At 41.8% G+C, this 24,812-nt stretch overlaps 1 protein-coding gene across 6 annotated transcripts in view; it reads left to right on the top strand.

The window, feature by feature from the left end:
- The window catches only part of LOC136862726 (protein ST7 homolog), a 374,644-nt gene that overhangs the window by 87,061 nt on the left and 262,771 nt on the right, over window positions 1–24,812 (top strand). For all 6 annotated transcript variants that reach the window (XM_067138951.2, XM_067138952.2, XM_067138950.2 and 3 more), the window contains one exon: window positions 17,562–17,732. In XM_067138951.2, coding sequence (XP_066995052.1) covers window positions 17,562–17,732 — 171 coding nt within the window. The remainder of the gene's footprint in view (window positions 1–17,561; window positions 17,733–24,812) is intronic.

Here is a 24,812-nt window from a genome sequence, read left to right as displayed (position 1 = left end):
GAGAAGCCGTGGAAGTAAGTCGACAAGTCCCTGGTAGTCCTCTGGACGCAGCTGACACCAAATCGTTTGCAGAGCAGCCGCCAATGCTGGTCTATTCATGGGTGCAGGATCCATGGCATGGAGTTTGCGTTCCAGGACATCCCAGTTATGCTCGATAGGGTTCATATCGGGGCTCCTGGGTGGCCATGGCAGTCGTTGGACCTCCGCTGCATGTTCCTAGAACCATTCCCGGATGACGTGGGAGCGATGTGGCAGCGCGTTATCATCTTGAAACACTGCAGAACCTTCTGGGCGCTGGAAGGCCAAAATTGGGTGGAGATGGTCTCCGAGCAGCTCAACAGACTGCATACCATTCAAAGTCTCTCCCAGAACAACTAGAGTGCCCATTCTGTACCAGGAAAATGCACCCCAGACCATAACAGAGACACCAGTGCCCTGGACCACACCTTCGAGGCAGGTTGGATCCATCGCCTCATGTGGTCTGGGGCCGATGACCTTCGATGTTAGGCCCCTTAAAACACCAAGCAAGCATCATATGGTCTGCGCCATACACGTTGCCTCCCATCGGCATGGTGCAGTTGAAATCTTGATTCGTCCGACCATATCACGTTACGCCATTGTTCCAGTGTCCATCACTGGTGATTGGCAACAAATGCGCGTCGTTGTGCCTGATAACGTTGGGTTAACAGTGGCACCCGTGTGCGGCGCCAGCTCCCATACCCCATAGAACCCATGTTCCTATGGATTGTCCACTGGGAGATGTGTCTAGCACGGCCTGTGTTGAATTGAGCCGTGATTTGTTTCACGGTTGCCCGTCTGTCACTATTAACAATCCGTCTCAGATGTCACGGTCATCGAGGGTGGCTGGACAGCCGGTCGTTCGTCTGTTGTGGATGGTGACACCTGCATTCAACCATTCTGAAATCACACTTCCCATCCGTCGGGCACCGACCACCATACCCCGTTCGAACGGTGTCAGCTCATGACGACTTTCCATGTTACACCTGTCACATGCACAGCCACTGCTCACAAGGTCTCCTATACAACTGACGCTGGCACAGAGGGCATGTGGTGCGCAGACAACACACCTGTGTATCAGTGCTCCGCTATACCATGACATTTGCTCAGTCAGTGTATATTCATCTGTTCAATACTGTACAACTATTGTTTATAATAAATTGTCAATTTAATCCTAAATTAGGACATTTTTCAGTCTTTGTGTAGATGATCTTCAGCTAATATCAGAAGTACAAGGTAAAATTAAAAGAGTAAATAAAGATATTTTAGTAACAAACTTTTTTTACAGAGCAGTAAAACCACTGGTGAAGGAATCGAAACTAAAATGTTCCTTTTGTTATGGCTAAACATAACATCAATATGAAATAATAATAATGTTATTTGTTTTACGTCCCACTAACTACTCTTTTACGGTTTTCGGAGAGGCCGAGGTGCCGGAATTTAGTCCCGCAGGAGTTCTTTTACGTGCCAGTAAATCTACCGACACGAGGCTGACGTATTTGAGCACCTTCAAATACCACCGGACTGAGCCAGGATCGAACCTGCCAAGTTGGGGTCAGAAGGCCAGCGCCTTAACCGTCTGAGCCACTCAGCCCGGCAACATCAATGTGTAATACCATAGTGAGTAGAAGGTAAAAGTGTGATCTCTCCCCTACTTCATCTGTTCCTCCGCTAGGCCACTCTTCCAGCAGTAAGCTTACAAGTCAACATACGAATGAAAGATGCAAAATATTATGCTCTTTCTTACCATTGCAGAAGTCAGTTGTCAGATAGTTTAGATAGCTTCTGGGTAGTCTTTGTGGTCTTAGAAGATTTCAGTTCCTTTCTCATTCATCTGTCTTGTTACAAAATAAAATTGACACTTCATATAATGTAACACAAGTTTAGGAATAATGTATGCAACATAGTCATCGCAGCATCCTAATTCTCTCGAATTAATAGTGATACCGTACAAACTGTCCAAACACTCGTAAAACATATTGTCCAATAGACTATGTTCACAGAAGAGTTTTTGTTCTACTACACTTTCAGCTTGAAGGAGCACGTTATAAACTGCTCTTGAAGGATGGGTGAGGAAAGTGCTGTCGGTGCTGTATAGGCCGTAATAAATGTGAGGACTGTGGCAAGTATTTCTTCTGTAGGATTTCCGTGAAGCAGGCTGACACATTTATGACATGACTACCCGATGACAGGACAAGTTTTCTTGGGATATAAATAGACTGCAACATGTGTAAATTCAGAAAATCTTTTGTTGAATGGGGGTCCTCACAGTTTATTGAGCATAGTATACCAAAGTGCCGTTCTAGTAGTTCTTGATTAAATTTGGCTGTGAGTACATATCGGAATCCATTATTCCATAAATACTCGGACGCCTGAATGGTGCTCTCAATTGTTACCCTTAGGGATGTAAGAGTTCTTTCTGAAGCATAATTATTATTATTCCCACTGAAGTTATCTCTCCATTTTATTAAAGTATGATGCACTATTGAATTTTTGTAGAGTCCCTGCTGGTATAGAAGTATTTAATACATCTATTAGGATATTTAACTACCTAGTGAACGTTTTTGCCAGTTCACTGTCTTCAAATCCCTCGGAGTTTATCTGTCTAAAAATGTTATGCCATTTGCAACAGAATTGCTAAATAACTGAAAAGCAAGTCTAAGGGTACGTTTATGCTGCAGCTTTGCTGCTGGCTCATGGATGCTCGCCCTAGCACCTCGCTGCTGGCTATAGCCTGGCTGCTCGCCATGGAGCTTTTACCCTGCAGGAGCCCCGCGCGCATGCTGCTGGCAGCTCAATTCAAAACAGAGGAACTGATAGTTAAGGCGGTTTGTATTTTGAATAATTTGGTTATAGATATAGAGGGCATGAACACTTAGACTACCGAGCTCGATAGCTGCAGTCACTTAAGTGCGGCCAGTATCCAGTAATCGGGAGATAGTGGGTTCGAGCCCCACTGTCGGCGGCCCTGAAGATGGTTTTCCATAGTTTCCCATTTTTACACCAGCCAAATGCCGAGGTTGTACCTTAATTAAGGCCACGGCCGCTTCCTTTCAATACCTAGGCCTTTCCTATCCCACCGTCGCCGTAAGATATATCTGTGTCGGTGCGATGTAAAGCAAATAGCAAAAAAATAAAACCCACTTAGACTACGAAGACGTACTTCCAAGAGCTACCCCGTCGAGGAGAAACAACACAGCTCCAGCTGAAGCTTCTGAAGTGCGGAATAAATTCAGAGATTTTTTAAGGAGTGAGTCGCAGTTCTGTTGGCGAGTGTATCTTACAATAATTTGGTGTACTGAATGTGAAATAAAAAGGAAAAAATGTTTTGCCTGGATTTTTCAGTGCAGAAGTTGATTGAAGAATGAAGCTACAAATGCTTCATTTCGTAATTTAATAGTGTACTTTTGAGTAATGTAAAATAGGGGGTTATGGAGTATGTCATTTGACTTTAGTTAGGTCTCCTTAACAAAATGTGTTTACAGTTTGAAAAAATAACTGTTGAACTTTCCATGGAAAACGAGGTACTTCATATAAATCACCTGCTTGTAATGATAGAGGTCCCCAAAATGGCAAGAATAAAAGAACAAAGTTGACGTAATCGTTCCGCATTCTTTTGCCACGTCATTCCATAGTTTGATGATGATGATGATGATGATGATGATGCTGCTTGTTGTTTAAAGTGGGCTAACATGTAGGTCATCTTCCCCTGATGGTACGAGATGAGACGAAATGGATTAAAAGTTATAATTAACCCACTGACTAGTATTAGAAAAATGCTATTTGCTTTACGTCACACCGACACAGATATGTCTTACGGCGACGATGGGAGAGGAAAGGCCTAGGAATTGGAAGAAAGCGGCCATGGCCTTAATTAAGATACAGCCCCGGCATTTGCCTTGGTGTGAAAATGGGAAACCACGGAATACCATCTTCAGGGCTGCCAACAGTGGGGCTCGAACCTACTATATCCGGATTACTGGATACTGGCCGCACTTAAGTGACTGGATCTATCGAGCTTGGTAGATTAGAAAAATGATAATGATGAGGAGATTTATTATGAATTTAAAATAAGCAGTGGATCTAATTTGCAATGCCTTATTTTCTTCTAAAGTTAAAAAAGAGTAAAACGTAATAAAATTGAATAAGGCACTGACACAGAAATAAAATAATATATTTAATTCCAATTAAAAATACTCTAAGATAAACACACAGTCAATAGAAAAAAGTTTTTTGCTATTTGTTTTACATCGCGCCGACACAGATAGGTCTTATGGCGACGATGGGAAAGAAGAGGCCTCTGAATAGGAAGGAAGCAGTCGTGGTCTTAATTAAGGTACAGCCCCAGCATTTTCTTGGTATGAAAATGGGAAACCACGGAAAACCATCTTCAGGGCCGCTGACAGTGGGGTTCGAACCCACTGTCTCCAGAATGCAAGCTCACAGCTGCACACCCCTAATCGCACAGCCAACTCGCCCGGTATAGTACAATAGTAGTTAACAATAAACCAATTAAAACACAAATAGAAACTTTCCTTTTATACACGATAAAACAAGCACTCTCCCTCATAAAACGTAGGAAAAGGTCTACTGGCCGCTCGTATTCTCGTCGCTCCTTTTATCTCATATGAAACTCTTGTGATGATCCGCATGCAGCTGGCTCCAAATCGCATTATATTCGAAGACAGGTTCAGATAGCAAGTGAGCAAGTGATCACTGAACGTGTGTATAGAGTGCGAAGAGAGGAAGATGGGGAGAGTGGGTGACCTTGAAAGAACCAATCACAGTCCAAGTTACAGGATAGCGGGCGATGGGCCAGGCTCGAAAATCAAACGTGTTTGAGACCAGGGATGTGGCAAAGATAGCAGCCAGCAGCGCAGCTATGAGCCGGGCTCCAGGGTAAAAGCACTGATTGAGATCCATTGGTTTGTTTCATCATCGCCTAACATCGAGCAGCGAAGCTTGGCGATGTGCCAGCAGCTAGACTGCAGCATAAACGTACCCTAATGTTCATGCGCTGAAATGAAGTGGAGTCTGTATGTGCAGATGTTAGCTTGTGGCAAACTTTCAAACCTGTCAATAGAATTTGAAGTCCACAACTTCATTATTGTAATAGACTAACCTTTTGTCATGGAAATTACGAGGGCAGATCAAAAAATAAGTTGCACTTCCCAGTTATGGCCATTTATCACACCACCTATACAACAGCAACACGACTATAACGACATACACTGTAACATCACTTTTCCACATAGTTTCCAAGAGACTCCAAACATTTCTGCGAACGCACAACCAACTTGTTGATGCCGGATGCATAGAAATTTCCTCCAGCGTTCTGCAACCACTCGGAGACAGCGGCCTTCACCTCCTCATCGGTCTGGAAACGTCGACCACCGAGCTCCGTTTTGAGCTTACCAAACAGATGAAAGTCACTTGGCGCTAGGTCGGGATTGTAGGGTGGATGTTGCCAGACCTCCCATTTGAAACGCTGCAGCAGTTCTCTCGTTTGGCGGGCCTTGTGAGGTGTTGCGTTATCGTGCAACAAAATCACACCGGCGCACAATTTCCCCCGGCGTTTCTCTTTAATTGCTTTACGCAACCGGTGCAACGTTTGACAATTCGACGCAGCGTTGATCATCGTTCCTTTCGGCATGAATTCCACGTGCAGCAAACCCTCCATGTCAAAGAACACTGTCGCCATAACCTTACCGGCTGAAGGTTGAACCTTGGCCTTCTGTCGTTGTGGTGATGAGGGGTACACCCATTCCATTGATGTTCTCTTCATTTCGGGGGTGAAGTGGTGGACCCACATTTCGTCGCCTGTGACGATTTGCCGCAGAAAGCCGTTGCTGTCTGCGGCATAGCATTGCAAAAATGCCAGGGAGGATTGGAAACGTTGTCCCTTGTGCTCATCGGTGAGAAGACGTGGGACCCATCTTTGACACAGCTTACGATATCCAAGGTTCTCGTGAACAATGGCGAACACACTGCCATCTTGACAACAATAACATACATCAGCAATTATAGACGATAAAAGAGCCACCATTCTGCAATTGACACTTACGCACAAAAGCAGACTGTATTTTAATACTTTAAGGCAACATTCAATCACAGCTGCACATATCTACCTCTGGTTACACATTAGACTTATCATCAATAACTGAAGAATCTATTAATCATACTAGTGGATAAGCGTAACATATAGCAGAACCCCAAGAGAGCACCGCCTATTAATACAAGCACGGACATTCTCCATTTATATTGGATAAAAATAAGAAAATCGACAAACGCAAGATGTTAAACTCATTTTAAGTGTTCCTAGTCATTATAATGGATTTTAACATGAACTGTGTATTTTAATATGTGATTTTAATATGTACTATATATTTTAAAGTGTTTATGTACCTGTACTTTTAAAATAAGTTAATCCACACGAATTTTAGACCTAAAAGATATACCCAGACTCATTTTTAGATTGTACATATAGCCAGCTTTTACTTTGAAACATGCCCAATTTGAACATTGGACACATTCCATTATTATGACTTTTTTACTAGGCAAGGCATATTAACCAACTTTGACTTATGTGAAGGTACTAATGTACAGCTGAGCTGAGGATGACTGTATAAAAAGTTGAAACCGGTACTATAAGTAGGATCTTATATAAATAAAACTTGTATTGATAAGGTGGAACCTTTCTTATCTATAATATACGAACACACTGCCATACGACATGTTCAGCTATGTCGCGATTTCTGTCAGTTTAATGCGCCGGTTCTGGCTAATGATCGCATTCACACTGTTGACCTTTGCACGGGTCCTGGACATTGCGGGCCTGCCTTTGCGATGGTTGTCCGTGATATCTGTGCGTCCGGCTTCGAATTGCCGGTACCACTTTACCATACCTTGCCGGCAAATGGCTCGTTCCCCATACACAGCACTAATTTCACGGTGAATGTCCGTGCAATTCTTCCTTTTGGCCCATAGGAATCGGATTGTCGCATGCACCTCATATTTGGAGTGAACGTCCAGTTGACGCACCATTGCATTTGGCCGCTATCCACACAATATTAGACGAGACACCACAGCGACCTGCCTAACAGATGTGTGGGCAGTGTCTATTCCTTTCTCCACTGTGCCTATGTTTGCGACACACAGCGTGCTGCTGCGGCGCGTTAGTGCAGCTAACCTTTTGATCCACCTACGTATTTGTGGTGCACTTAGTTATATGTACAGCATCTGTAAAAGCCCAAGTCTTCTACTAGAATCAAAAGGATTAGAAATAGAGCACATGACCTCCTTCTTTTCCATTTATTCTTAAACATTTCCACACCTTTTTATTAGTCTGGCTTCCATCTGAGGTGAAACCAATAATTCTGGCACCAATTTGCTCCATTTGTAAGATCACCTGGATTAAAATTTGTGACAAAATATCACCGGGTGTGGAATTTCTGCTTGCATACACAGCAACCTGTTGAACCCAGTTATGCAATAGGGGCACAAACATGAACACTAACGCATGATTTGAGAGTTTATTTTTCCCGTGTTCTTGGATGTGTTCTCCTAAATTGAAGTCCGGCTCCATGGATAAATGGTTAGCGTGCTGGCCTTTGGTCACAGGGGTCGTGCGTTTGATTCCCGGCAGGGTCGGGAATTTTATCCATCATTGGTTAATTTCTCTGGCACGGGGGCTGGGTGTATGTGGCGTCTTCATCATCATCATCATTTCATTCACATCATGCTGTGCAGGTCGCCTACGGGCGTCAAATCAGATGACGTGCACCTGACGAGCCGAACATGACCTCGGACACTCCCGGCACTAAAAGCCATATACCATTTCATTTCCAAAATTGAGGAAATAAATAAGGCTCTAAGGGCCAAAGTTACACATTTTGAGATATTGTGTGAAATAGAATCTACACGCCAAGCCTAACAATGTATAAAAGGCTCGAGCTGCCACAAATGATGGTGTAGTAACAATATCTATCAACAGATGACATGCTCTATGCTCCATGCCAGTGCCTTCTATATTTTAAACTCATTTTCCTCAAAACTATTATTTTGGCCCTTAGAGCCTTCTTTATTTCAAGTCTTCAATTTATGAATCCATCAACTCTTAGTGAGTTAGTATTAAACTGAACCTCTTAGTTTTACTTTGTCAAATATGGGAATTCCCGTGCAATTGTTTTCACTCCTCTCATCGTAGAAATAATTCTCACTAGCACTAATGGCATGGGTATTCACCCTGTAAGGGCACTTAAGACCTTTTACTAATTTTTGCATATGAGCCTCCGAAGAAGAAGCATGTCATTCCATAAACAGTGTCGATAGCCCTTAGGTAATTTAATTTTAAATAAGAAACTATCTACAAGTACTTCATTTTCATATCTCATCCTTTTCTTATTTCTTAGTTTATATTTTTTAGCATAGTGTCAATAATCACCTTTTGCTTTCTGCTTAACGCCAGCTCACTTAAATAATTTGACTGTAATTTGACATCTCGTAGTTGTTTTTCTAGCAATAAAATCTTAGCATTAAGTTTAGCGATTTTCAATTTATTATGGATAGTCATTACATTACGTCCCTTTCTCTTTAGTTTGTAAGTGAACTTATTGTCTTTTTAGCTGTGTCTGAATGTATTTAATTTCTTTTAACACTCTCAGAAAATGCATCAAAATTTAATTCACGGTGAGGCCTGTGTGATTTGTTCATTGTACTTTCCTCCGTCTTTGGAGGCTGTCTTTTACTGGATGATTTTCATTTGCTTAATTGTTTTGTGAGAGATTGTGGCAAATTGCGGAATATATGAGGGACAGTGCCAGTTTTCAGTTTCCATCTATCTCTAGTAATTTCTGCCTCTTTGCCTTGTATTACAAATTAATCTGATTTAACTATAAATTCATCAGAAAAATGTGAATCTCACACACAACACTTGTAATGCTTTTTTTTCTTTTCTGGGAATCGCCTTTTCCCATTTAGAAAATTCTGCTTCATTTACCTTTTGTAGTTTTATAGCCAGACAGCTTGGAAGCAGTTTGGCATTTTTTTCCTCCTTGCTCTTCACTTTCACATAACAATAATGCACAACACTTAAGTATTTGCCTTGACAGAGCAATACTATCGAACATACACATATTACAACTACAGATACCAACCCTCAAATAGTAACTGTGCTGCCCCTAGTGGACAATTCATCACATTCTCTATACTAGCCAACAGGAAACAACTTTCTCTTCCTCTGTGTGGGTGGGGGACGCAGACAAAGAATACGCCCACGGTATCCCCTGCCTGTCATAAGAGGTGACTAAAAGGGACGGCCAAGGGATGATTGTATTAGAACCATGAAACTACTTGTGATTAGTACCACCATGCGGGGAACACCATGCGTCACTTTTACTTGCGCGTAGTACCACTATGTTAGGTACAAAATAGGTTTGCGATTAGTAGCAACAGAGTATGTTGCCGGCTTTTACAGTATCTGTGCACTTCAGGAGCAACACCGTGGTTGTGGCTTGCCTATGATTAGTACCCACTGCATAAGGAACACCACGGGATAACGCAAGTCCCTATGGTTAGTGCAAGTATATGATGAACACCATAGGTTTGCGTTGCCTGTAAATGGCGCCGCAATGTGCAAAACACCATAGGTCTGTATTACTTGTGCTAATTCCATTACCTGTGAGTAGTACCATCATGTGTGGAATACCACGAGTCTACGCTACTTTTGATTGGTACCGCAACATGACAAATACCATGGTTGTTGTGTACAAGGAACTCAATATACAAAGCACAACATAAAAGTTTATTATTTGTAAATCTTTACACAGTATATACAAAAAAGGAACGAAAACTTACTTGATGCTTGAAGCGCTGCACATGTTAAATAATGACATAAACTAGTAGACTGATGGTCTGAGAAATATGTACAATCATATATATTAATATTCATATGTACAATGCGGTCTATCTTGATAAGATAGGACGCTTGAAGGAACGAATGTCCGTGATAGCTGATGACTATCTGTAGTTTGTAGAATTATACAGGGAACATTTTTTTTTTTTTTGCTAGGGGCTTTACGTCGCACCGATACAGATAGGTCTTATGGCGACGATTATACAGGGAACTTGGATCAAAGTTTGTGGTAGCAGAATGCTAGACTGAAGTTGGAGAACTTGCAGGGAACTTGTGATAAATTTCATGAGTAGCTGAATGCTAGGACAGGACACATGTCGGGATACAGGAGGCAGGATACTTGAGGCAGAGATGTCCTGAAGTGAGACCTCCCAACCAGAATTAGTCCAGCTGTTCAGAACACTTTTTTAAGAGGGTACCTCTGTGTCTGACATACGGTGTAGTCTGATCGTTGGACACTGTGGGAGTACCTGCAGTGGAGAAGATGTCGCCCAATTTATACCCGCTGACTGACGTCACACACGATTACGTCAGCGCGCAGTAGTCCACACCTCGTATCTAGAAGCGTTGGTGCTGAGCGGGTTGCGGAGCTTGCAGGCGGCGGAGGACACACAACACCCTCCCTTCCTAATTATGCCGGTACAACGTGAAGCGGCGGCGGCAGTGATGCTGGGCTGGAGAGTCGGCCATGTTTGTTGTGTTGTCTGGAGCCTGGTCTGGGCGGAGGAGCGTAGAATCGTCCTGAAAAGAACCCATCATGATTAAATGGTCCAGAACTCTTTCTGCAATGGATTTCTGAGGTGTGATAAGGGAATCAACAGAGGGAGATGGACGATAGCGGAGGCGGATCTGGTCCTGGTGGCGGCGGATGCATTTCTCGGCAGTCTGGATGTCGTACAGACGATGTCCCAACATACGACAGATGATACCAGGTATCCAGGGAGGATTGGACTTGAAAGTCCGGACATACACTTTGTCAGCGGTGTTGAACTTTGGTTGCGAGCGATGCGGCTGGGCAGGAAGAGGCTGCAACAAAGAAAGCAAAGTTCTATGAGGGTGTCCATGGAGCTTGTGAGCTGGAGTGAGGTTGTCAGTACCAGGCATAGTCCTATATCTTCCTAGGAGTTGTAATAATGCTTGATCCTTGGTTAAACCTGAAGATATGGCTTTCTTTATGTTTTTCTTGAAAGTCTGGACAAAACGTTCAGCTTCACCATTGGATTGTGGATGAAAAGGAGGTGCCAAAATATGCTGAATGCTATTATGGGTGCAAAAATCCTGGAAGTTAGTGGCAGTAAATTGAGGTCCATTGTCTGAAATTAGCACTTGAGGTAAACCTTCACTAGTGAAAATCTTCTGAAGTGCACGAATGGTAGCTTCCGTAGTAGTAGAATGCATTTCTACGACGTAAGGAAAGTTAGATAGAGAGTCTATCATGATGAGCCACATAGAGTTGAGAAAAGGTCCGGCGAAGTCTATCTGTTCTCTTTCCCAAGGAGAAGTAGCAGGAGGTCATGGAGCAAGTCAGACGACGGTGCGTTCTGATGTACTCGACAAGGTTCACAGTGGCGCGTGATTTTCTCAATGTTGGTGTCAATACCGGGCCAATAACAGTGTTGACGGGTGTTACGATTTTATACCTTCAGCATAGGTCCAAAAAAAAAAAGAGAGAGGAGAGGAGAGTCTCCCTCAATCATATGACAGAGCACAAAGTTTACGTGTCAGGCCAAGCAGAGTAAACTGGAAGCGTGCACGAGCCAGTGCGCAGTTAGTCGCGCAGAACACAAATCAAGGAGGCCCTTCCCGAGAGGTATTCCGTTGTAGGAACATGGGAATGAAAGGGGGACACAAACAAGATAAATAACCCAAAGGTATCAGGTTTTAAGAATCATGACATATATTGTAACAACATCTAAGAAGGCTTATAAACATGATACATATCAATTATATTTCACAAATCTTTGTTATTGGTCAGGTACTGGAGACAATGGACGTCTTAGATGAATAAGTTAAGATAATAAGACGTACAAGCTAGTGCTTTGAGAGAATTACAGACAGATAACTTGATTTGAATAGTTACAATAGTACCAACATCGTAACAGGGTGGCACCTCGAATATACTTCAAAAAGAAACACTACTAGTAGAATGATATATACAATAAAGATAGGGATAGCAATGCGTAGAAACCACCACATTAGTACTTGACAATATTTATCACCCGGTAACGAATTTCATCACAGTAGAAGAACAAGTTGGCAACAATTTATAGACCTTTAAATAGTGAGAACACCTATGAAAATTCGCAGACCATTACAAATCTTTTCTAGTGTATTTTAAATTTCTCATAGAAGAAGAAGAATACGAAGTAATGAGGGCATATACCAGTAGGAGGAGAGGTAGGGAAAATGGATGAAGAGAAAAAAGAAAACAAACCACAGGTAAGGACATTAAGAGTACAGGCAAGGATCAGGCTGCAAAACCCCGCTGAAGGTTAAGTTCATTACAACACACGATGTAAAGTTTTAGCTCGCTTATTGGTCCGTGAAGGATAACTCCCCATTCACAGTTGTTAATGTTCACAGAAATGAAAGATGAGCTCCATAATGTAGGTAGTGTCCAAAAGGGGCCGAAATTATTAGAAGCTCAATATACGTAACAAAGTCTGGTGGAGTTACAAGAATATCAACATGAACAAGTAAAATAAAACATGAGTCTGCTCACCCAGCGAGACGTAGACAGTTTCCACAGGTTGAATAAGTCAGCACGGACCAGCCGCCCACTGCTCACATTAGCGCAATACACACACCTGATCAAAGATTGAGGCGAAACGGCAAGTTTATATAGGCCGGTGAGCCAGCCGTGGAACATACGGGAACAATGATGACGTCAGGGGGGGGGGGGGGGGGGCGAGGAGAGGAAGGCAAGCACACATACAGTCGTGAGACAGCGAAGACAACAGACGGATGGGAAACGCAGCAGTCCAATGTCACTACCCGGAAGCGATGAATATGCACAAGGTAAGAAAACATATTTCGGGAGCATGTTACACGGGCGAGTTGCTTGGTGCGCGATATTCCCAATGACCTTCATGTAACAAGTTGAGAACTTGCTTGCGCAGACTAACTGGGATAACCACTCGGAATAGGGTGCCTGTTTCTAATAGGATTACTCTGGCACGAACTGTGAGACGATGCTGAAAATGATAAGGTGCAAGGCTGGTAGGAAGCTTGTGTTGAAGAGGCCACCCACTGCGGATATACGTACGAACTGTAGTTAGTGTACTATCCTTATCAGTCTCTTTGGCGATGCAAGTAGCGTCAATGGGAAAACTGTAGACTGTATCTTCAAGTTCAATGTCTTACTGAAGACATTCAGATTCTTGAGAATCGAAAGTAGTATCAGGACCTGCATGTAGGCGAGAGAGAGAGCATCAGTATTACAATACTGGGATGTGCTACGATAGGCAATCTGATAGGAGTACTCGGAGAGAAATATTGACCATCTCTGAATTTTCCGTAGAGAATGTTCAGGGATCTTATTACCAGGATGGAATAAGTGAACAAGAGGCTTCTGATCAGTGATTATGAGGAAATGGTTACCAAATAGATACTCAATGAAGCGGCGAATGCCAAAGATAATAGCTAAGGCTTCTTTCTCTATCTGAGAGTAGTGACGTTGGTGTTCGTTGAGTTTCTTGGAAGCGAAGGCTATAGGATGTTCTTGTCCGTGGCAATACTTCTGGGAGAGAACGGCGCCGAGTCCATAATCAGATGCGTCCATGGTGAGAGTGAGTAGCTTACCGGGCTGAAAACGAGTAAGCTTGACAGCGTGGACAAGGGCCTTGTTGATGGTCTGCCAGGCATGCTGACATTGCTGAGACCAATGAAATTTAGCACCTTTCTTGCGTAAGGCATTCAGAGGAGCTGCTACTGAAGTGAAGCGTGGAATGAACTTGTTGTAATAGTTAGCTTTTCCGATGAAGGATTGTAGTTGTTTGATGTTCTGCGGTGCGGGCATGTTGGTAATGGTAGAAACGTTCTGTTTGCTGGGCCGAATGCCATGCTTATCAGTGATATGATCTAGGTATTGAGGTTGAAAGAAGGTGCACTTAGCAAGATTAGCACGTAGGCCAGTTTCTTTCAATTTGGTGAGGAGTAGGCGCAGATTATTCAGGTAATCTTGATGATCTTTTCTGGTCACAATAATGTCATCAAGGTAATTAGCACAACCGGGAATGGAGGCGGTAAGTTGTTCTAAATATCGCTGGAAAATCGCAGCGGAGGAAGATACACCGAAACGTACGCGCTGGAGCTGTGGAAGTCCAAGAGGGGTATTCAGTGTGAGGTACTGCTTAGATTCTTCATCTAATAGCTGTAGATAAGCTTCTTTGAGATCCACTTTAGAGAAGAACTGTCCACCGGCTAAAAGGCAAAATAAGTCTTCAGGACGGGGAATCAGAAAAATGTCTGTTTCAATCTGAGAGTTGATTGTAGAGCGAAAATCACCACAAATGCGGATATTGCCATTTGCTTTTTTTAACTACGACGAGCGGAGTAGCCCATTTACTGGAATTGACTGGAGCTACGATACCAGCTGCTAGCCATCTCTGTAGTTCTTGCGTAACTTGATCCTGAAGTGCAGGTAGGACTAGACGTGCTTTGAAAGAGCGAGGCTTGGCTCCTGATTTAAGCTGAATATGAGCTGTGTAGTCATTGGCTGTGCCTAGGGTGGAGTCGAAAACTTCTGGAAATTGCTCTAGTAGATTAGTGACATCAGAGGTAGGTTGCAAGGCGGAGACGACATTGACGTCATGTACTTGAAATCCGAATAAATTGGAGAGATCCATGCCTAGAATGTTGGAACCAGTAAGGTAACTAACTACTTTATTAATATCTTTATAACTTGCTGGAACAGTGATTTTGCCTTTAATATCAATTTTCTTCTTGTTAAAAGTAACAAGCTGGACATCAGCAGGAGAGAAAGACAGCGGTTCTAAGCTGTGATATGTAGAAAGATTGATGATGGAGATAGGCAATCCAGTATCTAATTGAAAGTCAGTTGAATGATCTGGGAAAGCGATCGGAATTATGATCTTACTAGAATTTCTTGTAGGAAGAATGAGGTTGATTTGATCAACTTCCATGTTGTGCCATGTCTTCTGAGTAGTTTTCTTCGCAGGAGGAGTACGGGCAGGGCGGGACGTACTGTGAGAGACGGTCTTGATATGCCCTATTTTATGACAGCGATCACAAGTGGACTTGAAGAAGCGGCAATCACGGCGTTTGTGATGCTTAAAACATCCTCTGCAGGAAGGCAGGAACTGTGGAGCTTTCTTATGAATGCGTGTCTTCGTAGAAGAGCGAGAATGAACCTGTTTGGAACGCTTCAAAGTGAGTGAGCTGACCTGGCGGTTCGAAGGAGCAGAATGCTTGCTGGCCGTATGAGATACCTGAACGACTTCATGTTTGGTAGCTATTGCAACTGCAGTCTTAGTAGTCATTTCATAGACTGTGGCAATATGCTTCTTTAAAGATATACAAACAAACTCGATTTATGGCATCACTTTAATTATAACCCTTGTTATAGTAACTTTTTAGAAGACAGTATACAGTACATACAGTAGTAAAACAAGAAACATACCTCCATTAACACCTTTGGAAAAAATATGTTAGTCTCTTCTGTGTTTTTTTGTTTTGTTTTTTTACTGTCAACCTTCTTTTCTTCCACATACTTTTCAGTATTATTTATTGCTGTGAAAACAGTGTCATTTACATTCAACTGACTCTGTATGTAGGATCGAAGAATAGCCACTGCACTTAACGCCTGGTCTGCTGACTGTACAGCTCTTCTTGTTGGGAATCATCTTCTTATCCTTCTTGCTCAGCAGCAGCATTGACGGTATCTATAGGAGGCTCGGCCTCTATAACGTCAGAGTCCACATTTATGTAAGCCTCAAAATCAGCTTTGTAGTTAACATGCTGCTGATACACCATCCATTCTTCAGGAATAGGAGGGACTTCTTCCTCTTTTTGTTCGGAAGCTCCTGAGACACCTTTCAAAAATGCTACTTTGCGGAAGCAGTTTGCAATTGTTTCCTGATTCACATCAGCCCACGATTCACTCAGCATTGTTATCGACTTTAGTTAGATTAATGTCCATTAATGATTCCTCAGATTCAATTCCTCTCAGAATTTTCTGAACAGCCCTCTTTCTATTGAAATGATTCAAGTTTTTAATCACACCTTGGTCCATGGGCTGTAGTTTGGATGTTAATTTTGGTGGCAAGAAGACCACATGCACTGCCTTTAACTCCTGAATGTGCACCTTGGGATGAGCAGGGCAGTTGTGTACGAAAAGGAGGATTTTCCTCCCTTCACGATGAAACTTCTTGTCAATACTACACAGCCGAGATTTGTAAATGGAGCTTGTCATCAGCAACTTCGGGGGTTGCTTTCATATATGACCGGTAATTAATTCACATAAGATAAACAGCGAGGTTTCGCCGATTTTCTAATCTCTAGAAATTTTAGTTTTTTGGTTCCATCCCGTTGTATTAGTTCCCAGCATTACTGTAACCCTTTCTTTACTTGTTAATTGTTCCTCACAAACCCCAAATGCCATATTGCACAGTTAATGTTGTACAAAATTCGAGTTACAGAGTATGTATCATGTTAAGGGAGGAAATGTTTGCTTCGAGAAATTGAGAAATTTGTGTAACTGAATTTCGAGTAATAGAGAAATAAATACACGTGAAGAATAGGACAAACGGCTGGAAAATTTAAGTTACTTCGAGGTACTGAAAATTCAAGGAATGAAGGTTCGAGGTATTGAGGTTTGACTGTATTTACAGTGGGAGTATACGGGAGAAGTGTATAAATTGTACAAATTGTTAGAAATGTAATTCTGATCAGATTCTGTTGATTGTTCTTCATAAAATGAAAATGAAAATCCACAGCCTGTTTCCAGTCAAATGTAACAAAAACTTTCCAGTCTGTCAAACACACTGCAATTACAATATAAATTCATTCATTCCTTTCATTCCTTTCATTCATTCCTAAGAAATGTTTCCAGTCATTCGACTGGGTCAGAAATGGAATGAATGAAGCTCCCATCTAGCGGCGAGGAGAAGAATTGTGTCGGCTGCCAAAGCCTGTCACACTCTTCTGGGCCATTGATTAATGCCTTATAGATGAAATGTTAATGGAGAGTGTTGCTGGAATGAAAGATGACAGGGAAAACTGGAGTACCCGGAGAATAACCTGTCCCACCTCTGCTTTGTCCAACACAAATCTCACATGGAATGACAGGGATTTGAACCACAGAAACCAGGGGTGAGATGCCGGCGCGCTGCCACTTGAGCCACGAAGGCTACAATGAGTTCTTGCTAAGTACTAAATTTTCTTCATATAAATAAATGGAAAAGTTAAGATACCATGAACTGTATAAGAATAATTGCTTGAGCACATTTATACAAATGTATGGTTTTGTAGAATAACCTTTGAGAAACACTGGTGCAGATCATATTTTGATCCAGAAATAAGGATAAATTTGCCAAAATCACCCTTTTCCTAAAATACATATATTTGGCATAGTTGTGTTGTATTAATGCTGGTGTTTTGTTGTTTGTAGAATGTAAAGTGTGGAGGAATCCTCTGAACTTATTCCGTGGTGCTGAGTATCAGAGGTTTTACTGGGCCACAAGTAAGGAGCCACTTACTTATTACGATATGAACCTCTCAGCACAAGATCATCAGACATTTTTCACTTGTGAAGGAGACTGTGGGAAAGGTGAATATGAAAGTAAGTTTTGAAAAGAAATATTGGTTTCTTTCTTTCTTTTGTGTGCTTTTGGGTAGTGTTATAATGAATCATTTGTTCAGTAAGTGTGATGTCTTGTATAAATCATTTGTTATCGTAATAAGTTCAAGCAACTTTCATGTGGTAGTGAAGCTGAGGTTGTACCAAAGGTACCTGTTAGATATTGCAGCCATTCTTAACAGTTGTTTGGGGACTTTGTGCATGGTTCCTTCCCACAAATACTTTTAAGCTCTTTACAGACCGATGTAAGGATGGTTCTATCTGAGAACTTGCTTCATTTTTACAGAATACTGTTGTATACAAGATCAGGTATACTGGAACACAACATATATTTATTGCTTCAATATGACTTTATACAATATATACATGAATTTAACGTAAACTTTTCTTGAAGCTGAGTAAATTCACAAGTAACTAATCTTGGTAGTAGACTGAGAGTCTGTAGAAATGTACACTTTATACACATTAACTGTATGTACACTCGAAGCTATCTTGATGAGATAGTCTATAAAAGGGTAAAGTTCATGATAGTCAAAAACTATCGGTTTTATAAGTGTAACTTGCCATGAAAGTTCCTACTAACATAATGCAGTTATTTCTATTGGCATGTCATGAAATGACATGAATATTCACAATTAGAGAATCTAATGTAGGTGTCGGAGCCTGAGTGAGGACTGAGGATGTATAGAATACAGGCATCGGGGCTCGATGTGGCTGCAGGAACGGGAACTGAGGCAGTGACCTGAGGTGAGACCTCATACAACCAGAATTCAGTCCACCTGGCCGAGACACATGTTTAAGAGGGATAACCTCCGTGTTCGACGTTCAGTGTAATCTGGTGCTGGACACTGGGGAGTCCTACTAAGTGGCTGTAAGGTGCTCCTTTTATAGTGCAGACTGACGTCACAAGCAAGCGCACTGGAGTCGTCTCGTAGAGTCTCAAATAATCCAAGCTGCGGCATGCGCGGTGCTGGCTGGCGAAGAGCTAGGAGCTCAAAGGACACACAACAGATACCATTGACTGTTGATCGCAACTGCGAGCCCACTGCATTAGCTTTGCTGCGTCTTGATTCAGTTTCACTTACAAGGGACACCCTAGACCTCAAACACTCTGAACTGCATGAATACACGCTTAGAATATAGATCGTTCATAACAGTAACATTAGTTTAAGTCATCCCTTGCAAAACTGTGCATCCTACCTCAAGACACATCTGAATAATCACCTATTCCAGTCCTAAGAGAGGAACCTGGGTAACAAGGAATCATAATACCATTATACTGTATTTTCTTGCATAATTAATGTCCCAATTATCAAATTAAGGAAAAATCCACCTATTCAATACACAATAGGCTGATCTTTCCTTAATTTGGTCATTGTGTTTCCTTCTCAATGCGGATCATCATGAAATTTATAACTTACGATAGTTAACGTCCTTCCATAATTTCAGCACTCAAATTTTTTTAGTTCACAGCATAAACTCATGTCCTCATTCCGAGGTGGTGCAGCTGTTTCCAGGCACACCTCCAATGGAGGTGAGCTACATGTACCATTTCAACCACATACCAGCCCTCCTGCCAATCTTAAATTTCTGGCAGTACCGGGAATCGAACCCGGAACCTCAACGACAGCAGCTAATAACACTAACCGTTACACTACGGAGGTTAAACTTGAAGCCGCCATCTCCAACTTTGAAAGTCTCCTGATTTCATTGACCTACGAGTAGAACGGATAAAGAACTTTGGCCTAGAACATTGGAGTGGTTACTAAGCCTAATGAACACGTGTGTCGCCAAGTCATACATCCCTAAAACATGGCGGAAACTGCGAGTCATCGCATTACTCAAGCCTGGGAAAGAGCCAGACAGCCCCAATTTTTGTTTGTTGCCTGTTTCCCTGCTGTGCCATACCTTTAAGATGCTGGAATGTCTGGTACTTAACATAATCAGTATCATCTTCGAAGAGAAGTTCATCCCACAACAAGCAGGCTTTCGTGCTGGCAAATCTTGAAATCTCATCCAACACATTGAGGATGGTTTTGAGCGTGGTGAGATAACTGGAGTTACCTTTGTTGACTTAACAGCTGCATATGATACTGTGAATCAAAGGAAGCTGTTGAAGAAAGTGTATGATCTTACCAAAGACCACCAACTAACATCCCTTATCAGCACCTTCCTTCAGAACAGAAGATTCAAAGTCTTGCTACAGGGTAAGAGGAGTAGATGGCGAACCCAGAAGAAGTGTCACCCCCCAAGGCAGTGTGCTGGCTCCATCGCTGTACATCTACACAGATGATCAGCCAATTCCAGCAAGCACCAAGCTCTTCATCTATACCAGCGACACAGCGGTAGCTGCTCAGGGATCGTCCTTTTAAGTAGAAGGAAAGCAGACTTCAGCAATGGATGAACTCTCCAAGTACTATGATGCCAACCATCTGCAGCCAAACTCCAGTGAAACACAAGTGCGTGTGTTTCATCTACGAAACAAGGAAGCGCAGCGACAGCTGAACATCACATGGCGAGGGGAACAACTGAAACATTGTCCATCACCAGTTTATCTAGGTGCCACACTAGACCGTGCTCTAACGTACAGCCAGCAATGTCTGAACACGAAACAGAAAGTCAGTGCTCGAAATGGGCTTACTAAAGATGCTGATCAGCAGCACCTGGGGAGCCAGCCCGTACATCCTGAGGACTTCTGCACTTGCACTGTGTGTGTCAGCCGCTGAATATGCCGCTCCTGTATGGTACACCTCAACACATGCTAAGCTGGTTGATACCGCAGTTAACGATACTACAAGGATAACCTTGCGATGCCTAAAACCAACGTTGCCAGTGCAGAAACTCCCCGATTGTTGGAACAGCCCCACCCAACATCCGGAGGGCCACTGCTGCAGACGCTGAGAGGACAAAGCAGGGGAATGACCATCGACATCCAGTCCATGTAAAAGTTTTAAACACATTTATTTAAAAAAAACACCATTCCAATACTTTACAATCTTTAAGTTTAAGATACAAATATTACATATATGTTAAAATGGGACATGTTTTGCTTAGGCTTTGTAAGCATCTTCAGCCATACTTAATCTAAAGCTAAGTCAGATTAGATTCTTCAGATATAACCCCCCCCCCCCCCGCTTTGCAGAAAAGATTGCACGTAATATAAGGTACATATAAAACAAGTAATGATGTAATAATCAAAAAATAACAAACCTGAAGGAACAACGTCAGGCGATGATACACCAGGAAAAACATTTTAAATTTCAACAACATACACATGGCTACGCAGCGTTACCAACATGACAACTAGAGAAAGGATGTATGGGAAGCAGAACGGGAAACCCTACAGAGGATGAGATCTTACGTGACGTTGTAGGGAAAGAAATGTGAGAGCATTAACCCTTTAGTCTTGTGTACTCACAATAAAGAATTTTAACAAGGTATTAAAACACCAATTAAAAAGATAACATCAATTAAGAACAAGGTTAAATCTAACCACGAGGTTCCTATCAGTGGTTCTTCAGAAAACCAAATGGCAACACAAAATTACAATTACATTTAAGAAGGTGAGCATAACTTCGATAATGAAATTTACAAGGAAAATTTAACAGGGAATATGACATAATTACAACCATCTTACAAGGCAAATGGAAAAGAGTTTACAAGGAACGTAACAACGGAAATTTAAATTTAGCGCAGAGGCCTTTAGAGGTGCAGTCCTCTCCTAATACACATCAGCGAGGGACGCATAGCTTAACAGGTGTACACTAAATTGACGCGGCATTACTGGAGGCAACCCGAATGGAAAAATTAAAATTTACATTTACACAAAAGGTTAATAAAGGGAATTGCCTCCAAAACAAAGGATATGCCTAGCTGACGAACTAAGGCATTACAAAACCAAAACGGTGAAAACCAGGGTCCAAGGTAAACTCCGTACAAATGAATTTACATATTAATTTAACATTTGAGAAAAGAAAACATGCTTACCCCGGGATGACTGGAGCCGCTGAGCGGACCACCTTACAAGGTGCGTCCGATCGTTGAGACGTACGAAAACCAAAGATGCGGAACAGAGCCCCGCTACTACCGAGTAGCCAAAGGCCGGAAATTGAGAAACACTCAAACAGCCAATCAGGGAAGCTACCTATGATTCGACCCGAAGTTTTCACCAATACAAATTAATGTTATTTTCGCCAATAGCATTACAGCACCATATATGGTAATGTGGGAAACATATTCTAGAGGTTTCGATTGCGAAACTCAGCAATTTCGTGATCGAAGCCTCCACGTGGCAACTACAGGGTGATACAAAAAATAGGTTACAACATATACACTATTGGAGATCTCCAATATCAAAATCAATGTGTCTTTTTCTTTTAAGTGAGTCCTGAAAATTCTTTAAAACCAAAAAATTTCACAACAAATAAAACATTAAAATTTACATAAATTTACAGCAACAAAAAACAACAAATATTTATTGAATTCTTCAAAAATGTTTGAGTTCTTCAATTTCCATCCACGTTATTGATTTCTCACCACCGGCGACACTTTAGTTAATTCATATTTTTTTCACTTCAGGTCATATTATCTCATAATGAGAAGAATATTTTCCAGTGTCCGCACTTCAAACGCACGAGTCCAACTTGCCTGATGTACTCTATTTGCATTTTCAGGAGAAAACTATGCTGTAATTTTACACCAAATGATGATAACTGCAAATGAGTTGAACCAGTTTTGTGTATATTAAATTTGATGTGTCTTAAATGAAAATGATTTTTTTGTTTATCTGAATTTATGCACCCGAACATTTTTGTCTGAAATGTATATTAATTATGCAAGAAAATATGATAATATGAGGAAATCAAACATAATTCAGTGCCGTGAGTGTATTGTTAAATTGTTCATCAACAGTGTCATAAACCTTCTGTTTAAATTAATTATCCTATATAAAACACATTTGCTGTACTGACCTGATAGTGCTGCTGTTAGCCTTAAAAGTGCAATGTGGGATTTGAGCGAAGTGGTTGCTGTGCTTCACAGCATAATCGGTGCTCTTTTTATACCAAAATTTTCAAACAGTTAGTACAGTGCACCCATTATGCGAAGAATTCTAAATACCAGTATTTGTATTGCCGGCCCCGTGGTGTAGGGGTAGCATGCCTGCCTTTTACCCGGAGGCCCCGGGTTCAATTCCTGGCCAAGTCGGGGATTTTTACCTGGATTTGAGGGCTGGTTTGAGGTCCACTCACCCTACGTGATTAGAATTGACGCGCTATCTGACGGTGGTACAGTGGCCCCGGTCTAGAAAGCCAAGAATAACGCCCAAGAGGATTCGTTGTGCTGACCACACGACACCTCAATCTGCTGGCCTTCGGGCTGAGCAGCGGTCGCTTGGTAGGCCAAGGCCCTTCAGGGCTGTAGTACCATGTGGTTAGTTTTTTAGTATTTTTATTACTAAAAAAATTAATTTTTAACTAAATTGTATTCGATACAAGTTAAGGTGCATGTGATACTCTTGTATATACAGTAGAAGTCCGATACAGCGAGTACGGCATAGAACGAGAACTCCGTTATAGCGACGACTTTTTCTGTCCCTTCAAAATTCCTATATTAAACTGTGTATCGTCCTTCGGTTACAGCGAGAACCCTATCACTGAAGCATCCGTTATTACGAGCGATTAAGCGCGCGCGATTTTTTTCCGTTACCGATATTTATGCACCCCAGTGGTGATATTGCATGCGATCGATTACCTTCGGAATCTTTTCCTCGCTATGTGCACTAGTGAGTTCTCTCGTCGACATTCGAAGGTGATGTCGGAGTCAATTAGTAATACCCGTCGACAGCTGTTCCCTAAAGAAAATTCGAAATGAAAGAGAACATATTTTCGTAATAAATGCGTAAATAACGTGTGCGATAACGGTTGTTAACTCGTTAAAACTGAAGGCTGATTAATCGACCGCTTAATTTTGAGGCTAAATACTGCAATTAAGTAAGAATGGGATACACCTCGAGATATGGCAGAGTGCTTAATTGATTTCAGAGGTTACCGGTAGTTTAAATTTTGTCGCGTCTGGTTAAATTACGGAAAGACTGTTATGAAAATTTATAGCGAGAAGGTTATCATTTCTCTACTGGCGCTTGAAGTATGTTTTCATCACACGTATAGTACGCTTAAGTTAGGATAGATGACGCTGTTTGAATAAGAAAACTGAAAGTTTGCGACAAAATGCGATCGATCATCTTCGGTACGGTATAGTTTTCTCACTTTGTGCATTTGCGAGCTCTCTCGTCGACATTCAGAGGCGATGTTGGAGTTGATTAATACTACCCGTCGACTGCTGTTCTCTAAAGAAAATTCAAAATGAAAGAGGATAACACGTTTTCGTAATAAATGCGTAAATAACGTGGCCGATAGCAGTTGTTTACTCGTTAAAAATAAAGACTGAAGTAAACGATATCTTAATTTTAATGTTATATACGGAAATTAAGTAAGAATGTGATACACCTCAAGATACGGCAGAATACATCACTGATTTCAGAAGATATTTCATATCTTCTCGCGTCTAGTTAAATTTCGGAACGTATTTACATGTAAATTTTTAGCGAGGTTATCATTTTCATGATACATATACGGTTAGGTTAGGTGACGCTGTTTGAAGAAGAAAACGGAGGTGTTTGCCACAAAAACCTCTGGAGTGATACCGTATTTCTCCGAATCCAAGACTTCATATTTCTCAGAATCTCATTCGAAAACTCAAGGGTTGATGCATTCGCGGCCTAACAGTAACTTAATGGATACCACTGGCAACTACCGCGGTAACCACGCTGCTTCTTGACAATAAACTACCGCCTCTTTACTGTACTGTACATCCCTAGCCACGACAACCGATTGTACAGTGCCTGTGTGTAACGTCTCTGCATCTCAGGAAATAGTGAAGAGAGAATGGCGTTCTATTAGCCTCTACAAAAACGTATCTCAAATCTGCAGAATGGCATCAAAACATGAGACCGCTCGACTTCTTAGAAAAGCCATGGCTACTCAGTGGCGGAGTTATAACGCG

The sequence above is a fragment of the Anabrus simplex genome, chromosome 2 (genome assembly GCF_040414725.1).
Source record: "Anabrus simplex isolate iqAnaSimp1 chromosome 2, ASM4041472v1, whole genome shotgun sequence".
Lineage (NCBI taxonomy): Eukaryota > Metazoa > Arthropoda > Insecta > Orthoptera > Tettigoniidae > Anabrus > Anabrus simplex.
This window is presented reverse-complemented; position numbering and strand designations above follow the sequence as displayed.